Genomic DNA, 19672 nt, shown 5'->3' on the forward strand with positions numbered 1-19672 from the left:
ATGGAATGCGTTGCCAGCTGTGGTGGTGGAAGCAGAGTCATTAGGGACATTTAAGTGACTGCTGGACAGGCACATGGAGAGCAGTGAGTTGAGGGGTGCGTAGGTTGTTATTATTTTTTTACATTAGGATGAAACCTCAGCACAACATCCTGGGTCAAAGGGCCTGTTTTGTGTTGTACTTTCCTATGTTCTATGTTCTCTGTCATTTTTCTTTAGGGAATTAGAACATGAATGAAACATATACAGTAACCACCTGCAGATCTGATAATATCAGATTTCTTCCATCTCAAAACAGCAGACAGCTTTCTAAGGCTAATTGAATTTCTGCAAAACAATTTTTTTTTAAACCATAATTTTATTTTTGTTGAAATACATCTGACATCCATGCTGTAGGCTAGGAATCAACAACTTAGCCTGTGAGCAGTTCACTCTCAATTGGACTCAAGGCTCTGGTCTTCAATCAAGTTGCTGAATGATAACTTACTTTGAGATATTAACTTTGTCAGTATTGCTTATTAAGGGTCTCAAGTGAAATTAGGCTGGTTTTTACCTAATCGATCTTTAGTGAGTTTGATTTCACAAGCATCTGAAGAGCAAAGGCTTTATATTGACTAGTGCAAAGAAGAGAAGTGGTTTACTAAAGTAACTCAGGTATAATGCAATACATCAAAAATGCTTTCAACTCTCATCTTACGAGCAAAAAAAAATAGGTAATTCCCATCCATCCTTTTGCAAAATATTATTTACACTTACAAGTTAAATGTTTACATATACTAATATAACAGCTTGTAATTAACATTGAAAACATTGCAATATCAAATGCAATACCTACACCATCAAAATGCTTGAGATAATCTCACAGTGTCAGAGCAAATTCAAAATATTTTAAATCATTTTCTTCAGTTTCCCAATAAAATCAATTTAACTTTATCTCCAGAAGACGTACATATTGTTGGTTAACATACCCCATTTGCAATGGATTCTTAACAACAAACCCTGGTCATTTTATTGCTTTCATCACTCAGAAAACAGTTATGTTACCATTAATTCCTCAGATAGTACTCCAAATAATAACATAATTCCCTCTTAAGCTGATCAACAATTATTCATATCAAAGATGAAGTATAATGACATTTTTTATTATATTTTTCAGTCATACACTTCTGCAAGTTCACCTCTGGATTGAGCTGGAAGTAGTTGGCTAATTAAAGGGGTATCAAACAGGAAGATTTACCATATCTGTCGGGATTTTTAGACCAATTTGAACATTTTCCATCAATTCTGCTGTATCATCGTCTTCAATATTTGCTGACATTTCTTTTTCAATGTCCATTTCAGCTCCTGAAATGCCTTTCTCTTTCAGGAGGATCTTGAGACACTTGTCCAGTTTCTTAATAAAAAGATCCACATCTTGTCTTTTTATTCCAACTGCTGATGCAGCATTCAGATAAGGGCATGGATAGCGATTAGTGTGTGACATAAATCCTTGGAAAGTATATCCGTTTATAGTTTGTTCTGAGCCAACAGGAACAACTCTGAGACAAGAGAAAGAAACAATGTGGTATTAGCCCAAGCAATATTTACATACATGTTCTATGTGAACAAGAAATATTGCACTACAGACAAAATGTAAAATTTGAATAATGTGGCAACAAAGTACAAAAGAAATTTTTAAAAAAATCCTTCCACTTATATACAAGGTGAGGAGAGTATTTCGAATGATAAATATGAGTGTATGCAGCTCACATTTCCAATAGAGCTTTTCATGCTCCTCATATGAAAAGGAAAACAAAGCATTAGTCAATCAATAAGTGCATTAAGAGTGTGAATTACTCATCAACTCACCTGGCTCCAGATACTAGTCTAGTGAAAAGCATAGATCCAAGCTGTGTGACAGCCTTATCATTGTGTTTATGGAATCTTTTCAAGGACATTGCTGAAAGAAGTAGAAAAGCAAGGAACAATGAGGTGGCCATACAGTGTGATGCTTCACATAAACCAAATAATGTGTGTTTCAATACTGAACGCATCAGTTAAAAAAAAACACTGCTGCAATGCAGGAGATGGTAACAAAAGAACAGACAGTGGGCTTAAATAGAATCAATTTCCTGTACACGAACTGTCAATCACAGACTCTGGCAGGGACTGAATAAAAGTAACTAAATTTTCTCGAGACAATTGACAAATAACAAATGAGAAACAGCGTCATTGAAAGGGCACGCCCACTTGATCACATTGCAACAAGAAACAGTATCTAGGCTCCTAAAGAATTTGCTTGGTAACAACATCAGGGAATACTTAATAATTATTTTTAAAAGTTGAATTTTTTTGACAATAAGCACCAAGACTTTTACCGACTGGTTGTCCATTACTCACTTGAATAAAGTGATTGAATTTGAGGTGGAAGAAGCACTTTGGTTACTTCTTGATGCTCAAGCGTAACCTGAAGCAATTTTCAAGTGAATCAATTAATGGGTCCTGTCCCTACGACTGAGCCAGAGAGATCTGGGTTCAAGTCCTACCCGATCCAGAATTGTGTACTAACACCTCTGAACAGGTTGATTAAAACATATAAAAGGGTGAGCAGTTTTAGACTTGAAACACATAGGAGATTAGTTAAATATGTAAACTGCATACATGGCAATCTATTAGCCTAATTCTAATTGTTAGCTACAAATGAGTAGAGCATGCAGCACCTCTCCGTGACCTGGACTAGGAATGCCTAAACAACAGTCAATAAAAGGGACTGCTGGATTCTGCTTAAAGAACAGACCAAGATCCTTCTTTGTGTGTTGTGCCAGGAAAAGCAGAGTAACACACAAAATAAACACAAAAAATAGTGTCAATACACAGCAAGTTGGGGAGAGAAATGGAGTTAACAATTCAGGACACAACCCTATCTCAGAACTCACATCAGCCATGGATAATTTTAAGCGAAATCTTTCTTTTATTTACTATTTACTTAAAGCCCCTTTACAGTGACATGTGTTCACCATTCTTCACATACAAGTTTATGTGAATGAGAAATATTACATTACAGAAAAAATTGAAAATTTGAATAATGTGGAAACAAAGTACAAAAGAAATGGTGTAGATCTTTTTAAAATATCCTTCTACATATATACAAGGTGAAGAGAGTATTTCTAAAGATATGAGTATATGCAGCTCAGATTTCCAACAGAGCTTTTCATGCTTCTCATATGAAAAGGAAAACAAAGCACAAGTCAATCAATGTGGTGCCAAGCATTTTCAGTGAGATAAATTACTTTATGATTCAAATAACAAAGTGTTGCTTTATAAGCAAACCCCTCTTGAGTTGTCTCTTTAGAAACATTAAATTTGTCATGTACATGTAGAACTCAACCCTTCCTGTATCAGGGCATGGTTTGTAGATAGTCATGTACCCTGTAACTGATGGCAGAAAATTAATAGAAGTGATCAGGGTTTCAGCTGCTTTTTAGAGAGTCTGAAACATTGCCTACATTTCAGAAGGCCCACTGCATTATTTGGCAGGATGCTGTCAATGAATGGGTTCTGTGTGAAAGAGGAAGATAGTCAGAAGAGTGTGTGGGAGGGCAGCTCTCAGCAGGACTCCCTGCCTTCCCTGTGCTGCGTCTTCCAATCAGCCACGAAATGCCTGATATTGAGGGACCATCCCATCATGGACGCCCCTGGAAGAACCTCAACAGGATTTGCTTTTTGGGGTTCCCATGTGGTAAATCATAAAGCCTGATGCTGGATGAACACCAATGGTGGTGAGATGACACCCTAGAAGATGGAATTAATTTCCCACTTAAGGGTCTCAAATTGGCAGCAAAGAGAGAAGGTTGTCCACAAGTTTTCCCAGCCTGATCTACACAGACAGACAATGGGGAATTGAAGGGATCCCCATCAATTACCCTCCAGTTTGGCTAAACTGCTCCCTCTCCCTACCCCACATCACCACCGAACACATCTCCAGTATGTCATTACATATCAGCCCTAATGTTGTCAGCATGTGTCTCTGATAATTTTTCCAATCTACAAGTGCACCAGTTACAATAATAAATGCCACTCAGTATTCAAGAGGGTTAATCAAATTAGTCATTAAACCAAATTGAGAAAACTAATCATGTTTAAGTTATAAATACTAAAGTTATGTACTATAATATCATGCTACAATGAATGTTTATATGGCAATTAAACTAGTATTTTGATGTCATAAAATTATAATTACTTTGGAATAACATTTACACAATCTAAGGCAAAAATAGCATAGATTGAGTTTTTACTCTATTACTGCTGTGTTTGGAAAAAATAAATTGAATCACTTTCCAGATATGAGCACTTGAATCAGAAGGACTAGCAGCTGCAAAATATTGTGTCAGTAGCAGAGGGAGGAAAATTAGACCAACATCACCCATTTCATCAATAAGATTCCTGCTAACAGATTGAAAAGCAAGGACATTTTCCAAGGAATGATGGGTTGATAATTGCATACTAAAACTGAAAAAGTGAGTTGGAGTCAGCATTATGAATGCAGAATAGGCCAAAACCACATTGTTTTTCATGTTAGTTCTCATCATAGTACATTTTAGATTATGTTCAAAGCTGGAAAATATTTTCCACTTGCAGCTCCATATCGGCGACATCTTCACCAAACTTCGACAAAGGTTTACACTGAGAAAGTGGCATCATAGCTGTTCAAAATGTTGCAACAAGTTTAGTAATTAATTTGGTGAGGTGAGAAATCTGAACTTCTTTCTTTAAAGAATAGGACAAGAAGGGGAGGTAATGTGACTGGTGTAGGCCAAAGGCCCAGACTAATGCTTTCGAAACCTGAATTTAAATCCCACACTGGCAGCTAATGAAATTCAATTAATATATTTGTCACATAGAGATACTTCCAGTCATGACACTAGCATCAAATTTTTCTAAAAATGCATCTGGATCATGAAAGTCCATCCTAACCTATATGTGACTCTAGACCCTCAGCAATGTATTGACTTCAGGACTGTATAAAAAGAAAAGGGAGATGTATAACAAGTATAAAAGGAGCAGAACAATGGAGGCCCTAGAGGAATATAGAAAGTACAGGGGGATCCCAAGAAAGCAATTAGAAGAGCAAAGAAAATTAAAAAAAAGCTGACGGACATGATTAAGGAGAATTCCAAGATATTCTACAAGTACATCAAGGAAAAGAGAATAACAGTTGGGCATATCCCCAGGACCAGATGAGTTGTATCCCAGTCTGTTGTGGGAGAAGAGTAAGGAAATTACTGGGACCCTGACCCAAATTTTCAAACTGTCCCTGGCTATAGGAGAGATGCCAGAGGACTACAGGACAGCTAAGGTGATTCCTCTTTACAAGAAAGATGGTAGAGATAGACTAGGAAACTATAAACCAGTGAGTGTAACATCACTGGTAAGGAACCTATTGGAGAAAATAGTGAAGGACAGGGCCAGCTGGGTGTGCAGCAGAAGGACATTGATAGAGTGTTAAATATTAAATTAATTTCCATTTAGAGAGGCATGGTTTGATGAGATTTAGTCAACACGGCTTTGTCAAAGGACATCATCCCTAACAAATCCAGTGCAACTTTCAAGGAGGTAACCAAGTGATTGGATGAGGACAGTTGATATAGTTTATATGCATTTCAGAGGTGAAGCTTTTGACAAGGTCCCACATGGAAATGATAAAGAAGATACAAGCTCATGGGATCCAGAGTAACTTTGCAAGTTGGATTCAAAATTGGCTTAGTGATAGGACACAGAGGGTGGTGGTAAAGTCAGTTTGTGTGACTGGTGCCCAGTGTGCAGTGGTGTACCTTGGATCAGTGCTGGGTCCCTTATTATTTGTGTTATTTATAAATGACGTAAATGAGAATGTTGGGGAATGACAAGGAAGTTTGTAGATGACACAAAAATTGTCCAGGTGGTTGACAGTGAAGTGGAAGGTGTTAAACAGATTGATCAGATGGGCAGATCATTGGTAGATGGAATTTTACCCAGATTATTTTGGAAGACGTAATAAGACAAGGGACTACTCAACAAAGGACAGTACAGTAGGAAGCTCAGAGGGATCTTGGGTTGCTTGTCCACAGATCCCTAAAGGTGGCAGGGCAGGACAGGTAACATAGTTAAGAAGGCATGCATCTCACCTGCCTTTATCAGTGTGGCACTGATTATAAGAGCAAAGGGGTCATATGTTGGAGTTGTACAGAACTCAGGACAGGCCACAGCTGGTGTATTGCTCTGATCACCACACCATCAGAAGGATGTGATTGCACTGGAAGAGGAAATTCATCAGGTTGTTGCCTAAGATGTTGCATTTTAGCTGGGAAAAGAGACTGGATAAGCTCGGGTTTTTTCCTTGGAGCAGAGAAGGTTGAAAGATGCACAAAATGTGTGAGGAGACATGGACAGGGTGAACAAAGGAGTCACTAACAAGGGGCATAATTTTAAAGTGAAAGACAGGAGATTTATAGGGGATTTGAGAAACAACATTTTCACCCAGAGGGTGGTGAAAATCTGCCTGGGAGGGTGACTAAGGCAGGAAATCTCTCAACAAGTACTTGGATAAAAAGTATAAAAAAGTGCTGACGTGTCATAATATTCAAGGCAATGGGCCTAGTGCAGGAAAGTAGGACTTGTGTAGGTTGCAGTATATTTTTGGTGGTACAGACATGATGGGCTGAATAGCCTCTTCTGTACTATGACTCTTAACTGCCCATGAAATGGCACAGTAAGCCACTCAGTTAAAGCACAAATAGGGGTGGATGACAAATATTGGTTTGACCAGTGATGCCCATATCCCATGAATGAGAAGAGACAGGTACAAATCCTACTCGCTGTAATGTTGCTCTCACTTTTTTACTGAAATCACAAAGGAGGAAATGGGCTTACAGTCCAATATAATATTAAAAAACACCTGCAGATCCTGTCACATGATTTAGTAATAACATTTTCACGATATAAGATCAAAATACTGTATATGCTGGAGATTTAAAATAAAAACAGAATGTCCTGGAGAAACTCAGCAGTTCTGGCTGCATCTATGAAGACAAAAAGAGAGTTAACATTGCATGTTCCAAAAAAAGAGTTAAATTAGACTTAAAAGACTCATTCTGTTCCTCTCTCCATAGATGTCCCCAGATCTGTTGAATTGCTTTATCACTTGCTATTTTGATTTATAATAGCATTTTTCTGCTTTACATTAGCATTACTTTAACATTCAGAAAACAAGATTCAAGAATTTAAGTCTTTATCTTGACTAACTGGGCTGTATCATAATATTATTAACACCTAAGTTCAAAAACATATTTGCTAATCTTATATTTATCATTGTCAATACTTAATTAATTTGAGGTACAGATGCAAGCTTAGAGCTGAGGCAACATTTGTAACTATTACCTAATAACTAATACCAACAGTTAGTGCTGCTGCCTCACAACACCAGGTCCTGAGTTCAATTTCAGCCTTGAATGACTGTCCATGTGGAATTTACATGTTCTCCCTGTGCCTGTGTGGGTTTCCTCCAGTTTCCCACCACAGTCAAGGATGTGCAGGTGAGTTGAACTGGCAAAGCAAAATTGTCCCAGGATGTACAGGCTGGGTAGATTATGGATTAGTGGGGCTGGAAGAGCACAGCAGTTCAAGCAGCATCCAAGTAGCTTCGAAATCGACGTTTCGGGCAAAAGCCCTTCATCAGGAATCATAGCCATAGTAAATGAAGGTTTACAGGGATAGGGTGGGATGCTGTTTGGAGGGTCTACTTAGACGTGATAGGCCGAATGGCCTCTATGTACACTGTAGGGATTCTATGATTCTACTTAAGTCCTTCAAATGGATTACGAACTTGTTAATACTTTGTAAGAATTGTGATGAATAAACAAATGAAGGTTAATGATAAAGTAAGACATGTTCTGAATCATACTTTTGGGACTAGATTTCTAGCCCACTGAGCCAATCTAAGGCAATGTTATACAAATACAAGTCTTGCTTTTTATAATCAAGGCTCCAACTAAACTGTGTGAAAATGCTCAATGTTGTGTTATAGTGACCTCTAGTGCTACAAAAAATAGTAAATATCAAACAATGTTCCAATCACACTGGTTCTGCTGAAACATTATCGACCTGAAACATTATCTCTGTTCATCTCCACAGATGGTTGCCTGATCAGCTGCATGTTCACCAGCATGCTCTGCTTTTATTTCACATTTCCAGAGTCATCCTATTTGTGTTTTGTTCCACTAAAAGCTTTTCTTAAAATTCTGTCAATCTCTTTCTCAATAATAATGGATACGCTGCTTAACTAACTACTGACAGCCCTCCAAAAAAAATCACTTGTAAGTTACACCAACAGTAACTCAAAATTTTATGTTTTGTACCAAGTTCGGCTACTTGATATGTTTGTATGTCTAGGCTGGCATTGCAAATGCTTGATCCCTCTTAAAATAAAGCTTCTTAACTTAAATGATTGCAGTAAATGCTTAGTGGTACTGAACTTCAACATTGATAAAAGGAGACTAGAAGCTGAAGCTTTTCATTTTGCACTCTTCCGAGCTAGAACATAAGAAACTGACTTGAAATTATTTGTTACCTTTAATTAACATTATGCAAAATAAGGCTTCCTGAACTGCAATATTTATTTTGATTAAATTGTAGAATAACTTTATTTTTAAAAACTGTTTCAAAGTATTTTGAATTAACAGAATTCAGTGAAACGTACACAAAAATGATTACCATTATTTTAAAGAGAAAGAAAAATCAGCTTTACCTAAAGAAATAGCGTTGTTTGGAGTCCCCAGAAGCCTTTCATCGTGAGCTTCAGACAACTTCTTTAATTCAGTTGAAAGGTAAGTGAACATTTCCTGCAATAATACAAATTAAATCAAGGAGTAAATAAAATGATTTACAATCATGACTGTTGAACATTTCTCTTCTATGTTAACTTCCATTCAACCACCCATACTGTCTACAGCATTTTTAAGAGTTTTTTTGTTGTTCAATCTTGACAATGTCTACTTGTTGCGAGCCCCAAAATGAATGTCAAAAAATGCACAGCACCATTTTGAAGAGCAAGGATATTTTCCTGGTGTGCTGGCCAAAATGTATCTTTCAGCCAACAGTTCAAAAATGTCACTTAACCTTTCGCCGACGATGGCTGTATAAATTGGTACCACATTTCCATGTATGCGACAGTGACAATAGCCACGTTTATACATCGAATGACACCAGTGCATTTAGAAATGGTGGACAGCAGCCAACTGTGGCATCCTTGGCCTTATTCTCAGTACTCAAATTTTTGTTGGTGAGGATAGAGGTATGGATAGTGAGCCTACACACCCTCCATTCCCAATCTGGGTACCTCCACTGTGAAGGTTGTCGTCTCTTAGCTCCTGCAATTTTTATGTTATTGGCCAACTTCTCTATGACACAGTGTCTTGGATCAGAGTCTAATTTCGTCTAACAGGATTATGAGAGTGAAATAGCAACTGCTCTGCCCAAGATCGTAAGAAATTACAGAGAATTGTAACACAGCCCAGTCCATCACGAAAACCAGCCTTCCTTCCATTGACTCAGTTTATACTTCCTGCTGCCTTGGGAAAGCAACCAAAGTAATCAAAGGTCCCTCCCAGTCTGGTTGTACTCTCTTCCATGCTCTTCCATCGGGCAAAAGATACAAAAGTTTGAAAACATATGCCAAAAGATTTAAAAACAGCTCCTCCCCTGCTGTTATCAGATTTAAGAACAGACTCTCATATATTAGAACTGATCTTTCTCTGCACCTTCTCTGTAGCAATAATGCTATATTCTGCACTCTGTTCTATTACCCTGATGTACTTATTTAAGGTCTGATGTGTCTAGTTAGCACATAAAACAATAGTTTTCACTGTATCTCAGTACATGTGACAATAATAAATTAAATCAAATCAAAAAATTTATACTGATGCCAAGAAGTGTTGTTTTCATTTGACCAACATCTCTATAAGGTTATAAGAAGTTATTTTATATTTAATCTCTTTCTTAATGTCTCAAAGACTTTTTGCACAAGGTTAACAAAGTGTCAAGTTCTTAAAGCTTCTATTATTGTTTTAGTGGTATGTTTTGTTGAGTTTTGTATAGTGTCAAAGGAACACAAATTGTTTTTTTAAAATGTGAGTTGGCAGGGTGGGTGGGTAGGGGATAATAAAGTATAAGGACTGAGGGCTAGAAAATCTTAGATGTAACCAAACAACTGGAATGGACACCAGAGTGGACCTTTAAGCCAGACCAAACTGGCACTCAGCATTCCTGATGTCACATCCAATCTGTTTCTCGTGGCAGTGAACTCAAATTGGCCGGAGTGAAAATTGTACATATTGAGATATTTTGTACTGAGGTGGGTCTCCAAAGCAAGAAAATTCCCACACGCAACTTGCCTCAGTCGTGAAAATATGACCCTACAACTCAAAAATAACATTTTGGTTGTTATGCAATTTGGGACACCCCAACCAATGTACAGTTCCAAGTTCTCTCTTCCTTGAAATGTTATTTGAGTGGTTTCATTTTTTATTGGTCAAAGCACTCAACATTCATCAATTCCCAGGACATATGGGTAAATTATATCATCACTAACACACACACACTATAGCTTTATTCCCAATGATATAACATATTAAAGTGGAGAGCAAATAGAAATTTAGATTTCTTATAAAGGCTTACTCAAAATATCACTGTTAAAATTAGGCAACAGTATGTTGAACTTTCCAAATATCATTAAGTATGGAAATTTATGGATAAATTTATGATCAACTGGTCCAAATAAAACATAAGTTAGCCATTTTGCTAACATTTTGCATACTAGATGGCATCCATAACAACTATATTAACAAGCTTAACTTCGAGCTGAAGAAACCAAAATAACTTGAGTAGAAAAACACATATTCTTATTGATCTTCCCAATTTGTACACATTGACATTTATTGCAATACAAATGAAAACTTAAAAGAATTGCCTAAAAACTCAACTGCAAAAGGATTGAAAGCAATAATCAATTACTGTGTGTTCTCATAATTTACTGCATCCTTTAACTGCTGGACAAAGCAGCACACCACATTTACAAATCATATTATATTGCTTTTAACAATTCCATACAAATATGCAGAAGTTAAAAGAAAACATGGCATACAGCTTAGTCAGACACTATAGCATTCATTCTTTTTCTAAGTTAAAAGTCACACAATACCAGGTTATAGTCCAACAGGTTTAATTGGAAGCACACTAGCTTTCGGAGCGACGCTCCTTCATCAGGTGATAGTGGAGGGTTCGATCGTAACACTGAATTTATAGCAAAAATTTACAGTGTGATGTAACTGAAATTATACATTGAAAAATTGATTGTCTGTTTAGCCTTTCATCTGTTGGAATATAGTGATAGTTTCACTTCTTTCATGTGTAAATCACAAAACCCCTTTTTTAAAGTTGCATTCTCGGGTTAGCTGTTAACAATGGTGATAGCTAGACAATATGCTGAAGGTGTTGGCCCCCTGTGTTCTCTGTCTATGCCATGATGTTTAGATTGATTCTAATCTAAAAAGTGAGTTAACAGAGTTTTACATAAATTCATGCAGTTTTTGAGCTCAGAGTTCTACATGAATGCATGCAGTTTTTGAGCAAAGTACAATGTAACTCTGCAAGTACAAATTCACCCCACAAAATATATGTGTGCTTGTGGGTCTTTGTCTGTCTGTGTGTGTGTGTCTGTCTGGGGTGGGGGTTGAGTGTGTGAGAAAGTGTGTGTGTGTGTAGTGAGTGTAGAGTGTCTTAAGTCTGTGAGGGGGTGCATGTGTGAGTGTGGGAGTGTGTGTGTCTATAAGGCTGTGTGTGGGTGTCTGTGTCCACGTCTGTGTGTACCTGTGTCTGTGTGTATGTGAGAGTGTGTATATGTAGGAATATCTGTTTGTGTGTGTGTGTGTGTGTAGTGCAATGGTGACCAACTGTAATGTGACATGAACCCAAGGTCCCGGCCATCAGTCTATTGATGATGGCACTATTGGAAAAACAGACTGATACGAAAAAATCCAATTCACTGAAATTGCTTCATCTAGTCCTTTAAGTATTTCATTTTATTTGTGCTTCATTCTTTATGTCAGCAAATGTTTCCATTCAACAGTTTGAGAAATCAGTAATGCAGCACAAATCCTATATGGATATATGTGAACAGGCACTCCGAAATACCTTGCACCATTTATTTTCACTACCACATTTTGTTTTAATTGACAACATTTGACAAGTTCTTGTAAGTTTGGACTTATTGTATGGACTTTTTACATGCAAGCAAGCTTTTTTAGAGCTGCAAAATTTTAGTTACGAGGAGAAATTGGAGAGGCTGGGTCTGTTTTCCTTGGAACAGACACGGCTAATGGGTGACATGGCTGAGGTATACAAAATCAAGAGAGGTAGAGATAGACCAGAGAAGAAGAATCTGTTTCTCTTGGCAGAGAGTTCAAAAACCAGGCATTATATATTCAAGTTAAATGGCAGAAGGATTAGAGGGCACATGATGAAAAACCTTTTTACACAGAGGGTGGGAGGTCTCTGCAGTTCATGCCTAAGTTGGTGATGGGGAAAGAGATCTTAAACTCTTCTAAAGGTACCTGGATCTGCATCTTAAGTACTGTAAGCTACAGGGCTGTGTGCTAGAATATAGAATTAGAAAGGGCATTAGGGTGTCTTTGAGTCAGCATGGACAGATGGGCCAATTGTGCAGTATCATTTCTGTGGTGCTATGGTTCATAATCACAAAGATTTCCTTAGTTCAACCAGAAGTGTCTATTAAAGATACAGATGAGGAGAACTTTTTCACTCAGGGGGTGGCGAATCTGTGGACTTCTTTACCACAGAAGTAGATTCCAGGCCGAGAAAAGCCGATTTCTGATCATTAAGGGAATGAAGAGATATGTGGATAAAGCAGGAAAGTCAAATTGACAATAATCAGATCAGTCATGATCGCACAGAGTTATAGAGCAGATTCGATCGGCCAAAAGGCCTCTTCTGCTCCCACGTTTTACGGTCCAAAAGGTCCAGATCCAACTGAGCACCTTTCATCTCCAAACGTTAGAAATCTAAAGAAGTCCTAATCTCTCATATGTCCTATAGTACCAAACGACCCTCTAACCATCCCCCATGGCCCCAATACCAACTCAGTGCCTTCTTTTACCAACACCACTTTGCCCCTTCACCTACTATGCCAACTCTTTGAATAGCCTCAAGAACTCAGGCACAGTGAAGAAAAAAATATAATTTTATTACTTAAAATTTCTATGCTGCAAACTACATTTTATTGAGAAAATCATTCTCATTATAAAAATGCATTCTGACATTCTTTGATAGGTTGACACTGGTGACAGTTCTTTACACTTGGATGCTTTTAAGTACTTCTTGATGGATCTTTGCAAGCTGGATAGTTCCAAGGGTTTTATGTACCTTTTACATATAATCTTCTCCATAGTTAACTGTCCCAAAGGGCAAGTGACTTCTTTCTAAATGATCCCCGACTCCCATCCCCAAAGGACGGCTGACGCAACCCAAAAGATCTATGACCCAGCCCCAAGGTATCCTGGAATTATAACTATGTGGACCTCTGAAATCTCCAGAGGGTTCTTCCTGACTACTCAAAGGAAATGCACAGAAAACAGACCTGCTCTTCCCTAGTCTAATCCTTACTCTCCAGGCTCCATGCAAGAGGGATCCCAAAATTCGATTTCAGTGGAGGTAGCCAGTCATTAAGTGGATAGCTGCCTCCGAAAACAGTGCATGAGTGACTAACAGGCTGCCTTGAATCCTGCCACTGTAAAGCTGAGATACTGGGTTTGGGGGCACAATTTAGATTTGTGACTTAATCTTGTATTATTACTGAAATAGCACTCAATTGCGCAAGTTTGCAAATACTTTGTATGTACAGTGTACTTTTATTTAATTGTTTGCCCCGATTATGGGTATATTTCATTAGGTCACGTTACTAGTTCAGCAATTTCCACAAAGTGACCAAACTAAATTGGCTTTCTTGTTCAAATCTAGACAAATTCTGCTTTTACTGATTTGGCGATGCCGGTGTTGGACTGGGGTGTACAAAGTTAGAAATCATACAAAACCAGGTTATAGTCCAACAGGGTTTAATTGGAAGCACTAGCTTTCGGAGCACTACTCCTTCAGCCACCTGATGAAGGAGCAGCACTCTGGAAGCTAGTGTGTTTCCAATTAAACCTGTGGACTATAACCTGGTGTTGTGTGATTTTTAACTCTGCTTTTACTGACTGTCTTACATGCACAATAAAAATGCATATCTACATCATTCTGACACTTTTTATATCAAATTAGTCATGGCACTGATCATGTCACATTCCCAAATTCACAGAATGCAAAATCCTCAACTAAGATACCATTGAATGTTTTTTCTCTCTTAGTGGATTATTTCTATGAATAGATTCCTCATAAGCCATATTTAAAACATCCTAATCAATCACTTTTTAGATTCATAAATCTTCTGCACAATATTCCCAGCCGTGCACATTCCTTACTGTTAACTCTGTAACTGCTAATTTTTTTTAATAAATATGCATTTCATTGCAACTGTTTATTGCTTCCACACTATTAAATCTCCATGAATTCTAAATAAAGAATGGTGACTGTCTGACTACAAGACATCTGCGTAAATGACGTTGTTAATGAACATTTAATGGGACTTAGAAAATTAATCTAATTGTGCCATTTTATCTTAATAGGATCCCTCCACAAGCCAAACTGAATTGATCTAGTTTAAACAGAACAAGGGAAATTGTTTATTATGGACACAGACTTTCCTGAATACAAATTAATAAAAAGTGCAAAACTAACAAAAATAGTCTCCCACTGTTCAATAAGAATGGAAAAAGTAAATAAGAAAAGAGATGTGCAAAAATTATTGGATTTATCTTACAAAAATATCTCTGCTATAATGTACAGTTTTGTTGTATTTTAGAACATGAGTTCTATGCTGCAAGGTAATTGCCATTCAGAACTGCCAACTCCAGTATTTCATGCAAAACAAAAGGTTTTCAAAGTTAAATTTTTAAAGGATTTATGGGGAAAGATTTCTCTGTGCTCAGAAAAGAAACTGTAAGTATGCATATAATGAATGGATTAATAGCATAACAAAAGCCAGTGGAAATCTTACCCAGCAGTTTCTGATGCAATGGGATTATTTGGTATAAGTTTGGTTAAAACCTAATGAAATATTCCTTCTATTTAAGTCATAAGCCCGTCTAAATGTAATTTCTGCCTTATTTATTGTTGAAAGGCCATTTATAATGTTTCGTATTTTCAATCTTGCAGCAGTTCTAGCTCCTTACAAGTTTGCTTATCACAGAATCATGTGTGTTCCAGCACAGAAGGAGGCAATTCAGTGCACCATGCTTGCACCTGCTCTTCAAATGAGCACTATTACCTAGTGCCAAAATCTTGCTTATTCCCCCTTCCTTGTGTATTATCTTTATCCAAATAATCATCCAATATCCTCTCGAATGCCTCAAATGAAGTTGCCTCCACCACATTCAGACAGTGCACTCCATCCCTAAGTACTCATTCAGTGGAAGGGTTCGCCCTCATTTCACACTTGTTTATTTTACTGATTACTTTAAATTTATGCCCCCTTGTTCTTGTTCCTTTTACGATTGGGAATAGTTTCTCGCTATCTCATCTGTCCAGTCCACTTCTGATTTTGAAGTGGATCTCCTCTTAGCCTTCTTCTCTCAAAAGGAGAACAGTTCCAACATCTTCAATCCATCCCCATAACTGAAGTTCCTCATTGCTGGAACTGTTGCTTTTGAATTGCTTTTGCACTCTCTCCAATGTGTTCATATCATTTCTATAATGTTTTGCTCAGAACTGTATACAGTACTCTAGCAGAAGTCTAATAAGTGTCTTATACAAGTTCAACATCACCTCCTTGCTCTTGTTCTCCAAACCCTTAATAATAAAGCCTAGAATACTTCATGCGTTACATACTGCTCTCTCTACCTGTCTTGCCACTTTGAATGATGTGTGTACATTGAAAGTCAGGTCCCTCTGCTTCTGCACCCACTTAGAACTGTATGACCTATTTCATGTTGTCTGTCAATGTTCTTCTGACCAAGTTGCATCACCTCACACTTCTCTACACTGAACCTCATCTGCCATATATCTGCCCACTCCACCAACTTGTCTATATCCTTCTGGAGTTTTACACTGTCCTCCTCATAGTTTACAATTCTTCCAAGTTTTTGTCATCAGCAAACTTTGAAATTGTTCCATTACCAACCACTGTGGACCTCCACTGCAAACCATCATCCAACCTGAAAATTACTCTGTTTCCTATCACTCAGTTTATTTTGTATTCATGTTACTACTGACCTTTTTACACCATCACCTGTAATATTCCTCACAAGTCTACGTTTAGCACTGTATCAAACATTTTCTGAAGGTTTACCTACAGCACAGCAAACGTTTCTATTACCTCTTCAAAAAAAAACTCCAGCAAATTAGCTAAACGTGACTTCCAATGTAGAAATTTGTGCTGACTAATCAAACTACCTTTTTCCATGTGACTATTAACTCTACCCTGAATAATTCTCTAGAAGCTTTCCCATCACAAAAGCATGAGTCTCACAAAAGCATGAGCCAAAGTTCTGTGTCTCAAGGCTTTGGGGGAAAAAAAGGCAGTGGTAAATCACTAAGAAATCTGGGAAAATAAAACATGTTCTTTATTCACTGGGACCAATATAAGAAATGATATAGTACTTACCTTACTACACAAATAACTGTTCCATTTCTATATTCCATACTTACTGAATTTACTGAAGTGGCTCCCTTAACTTGTCAACTGTTCCCTAATTCACAGTTGATGCTTACTCAGGGTCATGTGTTTCTGTTGTGAATCATATTACTAAACAAGCAGATTCTCAACCTGAAGATATTTGGGCACTTGGGGCAGGATATAAAATGAATTAGTGCATCACAGAGTGCAGAATTTCCTTTCTCTTATTTCACTTCCTGCAGCTTAATGAACAAGCTGTTGCCATTTTGAACAATGTGTAGCAAGCTCCTCACAGCCATTAATAGAATGCTGTCACATTTCAAGGAGAGCTACTGAGGGTCTTTGTAGCATTTTCTTTAACGCCTTCTGGATACATTTGAGAATTGGATGAAAACAAGACCTAATGCAAGAGATGGCATTCAGACACCGGTGTCCAATCTAATCTAGTTGGCTTTGCAGGAACTTTGTTTGAATGCTTGTAGACGTGACTTTCAACAAGGACACTAGTTTTTATTTGATGGTCTTCCCAGTAAATCCAGAAAATGTGGTGGAGCATTACTGTGGAACGTTTTTAGTATTCAGTATCTCTGATACACAATCCAGGTCTCACTTCAGCACAGGAGTATGGTAATGACTATTCTGTACATTAGGATATCTGTTCTCCATAGAAATTCAATGGAATGACATAAGATAAATGGATGTGTTTGCAGTGCATCTACCCCACTGCAATAATCACAATGGCAATTTGATTTTTACCATGTTCCACAATGTACCTAATTTATGGAGCATTGGCACAGTTCCAGAGATACAACACTGAGGGATATTTTCTAACTCATTTCAAGATGTTAATTCAAAATCCAATTCAAACAGCCAATTATATTTCATTCAATATACATCTTATAAAAAACATTTGACACTGTGAAATGTTTTACATATTCCAGTTTCACCATTCATGAGCAGGGTATTTTATTTAATGACCACAAAATTCTGAAATGGTATGTAGAATGATACTTGGAAACATGGTGGCAGCTGAGTGTATGCAGCCCCATACTAAGTCTACCCTTGAACACCCATGAATAAAGGCAGCCAGACAGCAGATGTCGCCACAAATGAGAAGCAACAGGAATTAACATCCAGGTAGGTTTATGGATCAAAGCAGCAAGAATTCTTTTCACTACGTTAAGCTTTGAAAATATGATGCTGTGTATGAAACAGCAGTCGCCTGATAAAAAAATTATCATTATTCAATTGGAACGCACATATATAAATGAAGGGCAGAATCTTGTGCCCTCCTCTGTGGCAAAGTTAATGATAGAAGTGCATTTAATGTGATTGGCTAGCTGATCTTTACCTCCAGTTAAGGCCTTAAGTGGTTAACAGGAGGCACAACAAGCAGACCCTTGCAAATTTGCTTATAGGCTCCAGTGGGAATATCTTGTTCACAATACTTACTGACTGATTGAGGAATTCTGGCATCAGGAAGGAAGCGGGTGGGGGTGTTAATACTTACACTGATAACTAGTCCCTTTTCCTTCTGCTGAAGCCTCTCTGCACACATCCCCCACGATTCCCCCCCAACAGTATTCACCTTTAGACAGGGTTCCAGCAATGCTCCTAGGTGGGTGCCGTACTGGCAACTGCCACTGCCTCCCAATGGTTCTAACGTTTAACAGAACTAAAGGTCTCGACTGGCTGGGAGTTTTCAGAAGGAGGGATATTTGCTCCCAAGATCCTTGATTCCAAGAAGCTGCATCACTGTCATGTCAAGTGCTTGTTTGGCAGTCAGTAGGTTTCCTCCAACAGGCAGCACTGAGTTCTCAAGGCACAACACAGCCACTGGCTGAGACCTCCATCTCCATCAAAAGATTCCATCCAAATACTGAAATCCTATTCTCCTCATTTATCATTAATGGGTAAATTCATTGCTTGAATGAGCTCAGGTGCATGATCACACAGATGCATACAATTGTCCAGCATGGAAAGATATAGATTACCCTTACGTGAAGTTAATAACTGGCTTCTTGCCTTACATTGTCACAGGCTACTGGGATATTATTCGAAGCTTTCTGTATCTCTGACAGACAACCTGGTCGTGCTTGCACCTGTGCAGTATTTCCTTTGTGCTGTTTTCAGCATTTTGACCTGCAACTAGTCAGGCATCAGTACACAGCTCAGAATGCTGTGAATGCAGTAAAGTGCTGTGACAGCTGCCATAAATCAGCAAACTTTGCAGTGCATTAATCTTTCCAGTTGTGACAGTCATTTTCTATCAAGCAGAATTGAAGCTTTTTCGCAGCATGCAAACAATTATACTTTTCTTTTTAAGAAGGATCATTTAAACAGTTTACTAGAAATAAAGACTATTAAAATCTCCTTATGCTCATCCTGACAGTTCTTCTCTTAAAGCTTAAGATGTTCATTCGGTGATGTAGGCTGTAGAATTTATAGATATTTGTAGTATGATTTGTATTTAGTTTGGATTTTTGACTTTTGAAGTAGTGACATATGTTTTTTTTCTGTGTGTCTGAAGGAATTAATAATCAACTTGAGGGCCAGCACTGTAGTTTAGTGGTTAGCACTGCTGCCTTCCAGCACCAGGGTTATAGGTGTGATTCTAATCTTGGGTGACTGTATGTATGGAGTTTACACATTCTCCCTGTGTCTGCATGGGTTTCCACTGGGTGATCCAGTTTCCTCCCACAGCCCAAAGATCTGCAGGTTAGGTGGATTGGCTGTGCTAAATTGCTCCATTGTGTCCAGGAATTCTGGAATGCATGAAAATAGCTAAGTCCCCTGGGCTGGATGAGATTTATCCTAGGATTCTCTGCGAAGCAAGGGGGGAGATTGCAGAGCCTTTGGCTTTGATCCTTACATTGT

The 19672-nt window shown here is 37.9% G+C and overlaps 1 protein-coding gene across 7 annotated transcripts in view; it reads right to left on the bottom strand.

Annotated features, from left to right (window-relative positions):
- Nucleotides 1-617: 617 nt before the first annotated feature.
- The window catches only part of sepsecs (Sep (O-phosphoserine) tRNA:Sec (selenocysteine) tRNA synthase), a 67084-nt gene continuing 48029 nt past the window's right edge, over nucleotides 618-19672 (bottom strand). For all 7 annotated transcript variants that reach the window (XM_072564339.1, XM_072564027.1, XM_072564191.1 and 4 more), the window contains exons 10-12: nucleotides 8759-8852; nucleotides 1846-1936; nucleotides 618-1535 (exon numbers count right to left, since the gene is read on the bottom strand). In XM_072564339.1, coding sequence (XP_072420440.1) covers nucleotides 1217-1535; nucleotides 1846-1936; nucleotides 8759-8852 — 504 coding nt within the window. In that variant the 3' untranslated portion in view covers nucleotides 618-1216. The remainder of the gene's footprint in view (nucleotides 1536-1845; nucleotides 1937-8758; nucleotides 8853-19672) is intronic.

The sequence above is a fragment of the Chiloscyllium punctatum genome, chromosome 1 (genome assembly GCF_047496795.1).
Source record: "Chiloscyllium punctatum isolate Juve2018m chromosome 1, sChiPun1.3, whole genome shotgun sequence".
Classification (NCBI taxonomy): domain Eukaryota; kingdom Metazoa; phylum Chordata; class Chondrichthyes; order Orectolobiformes; family Hemiscylliidae; genus Chiloscyllium; species Chiloscyllium punctatum.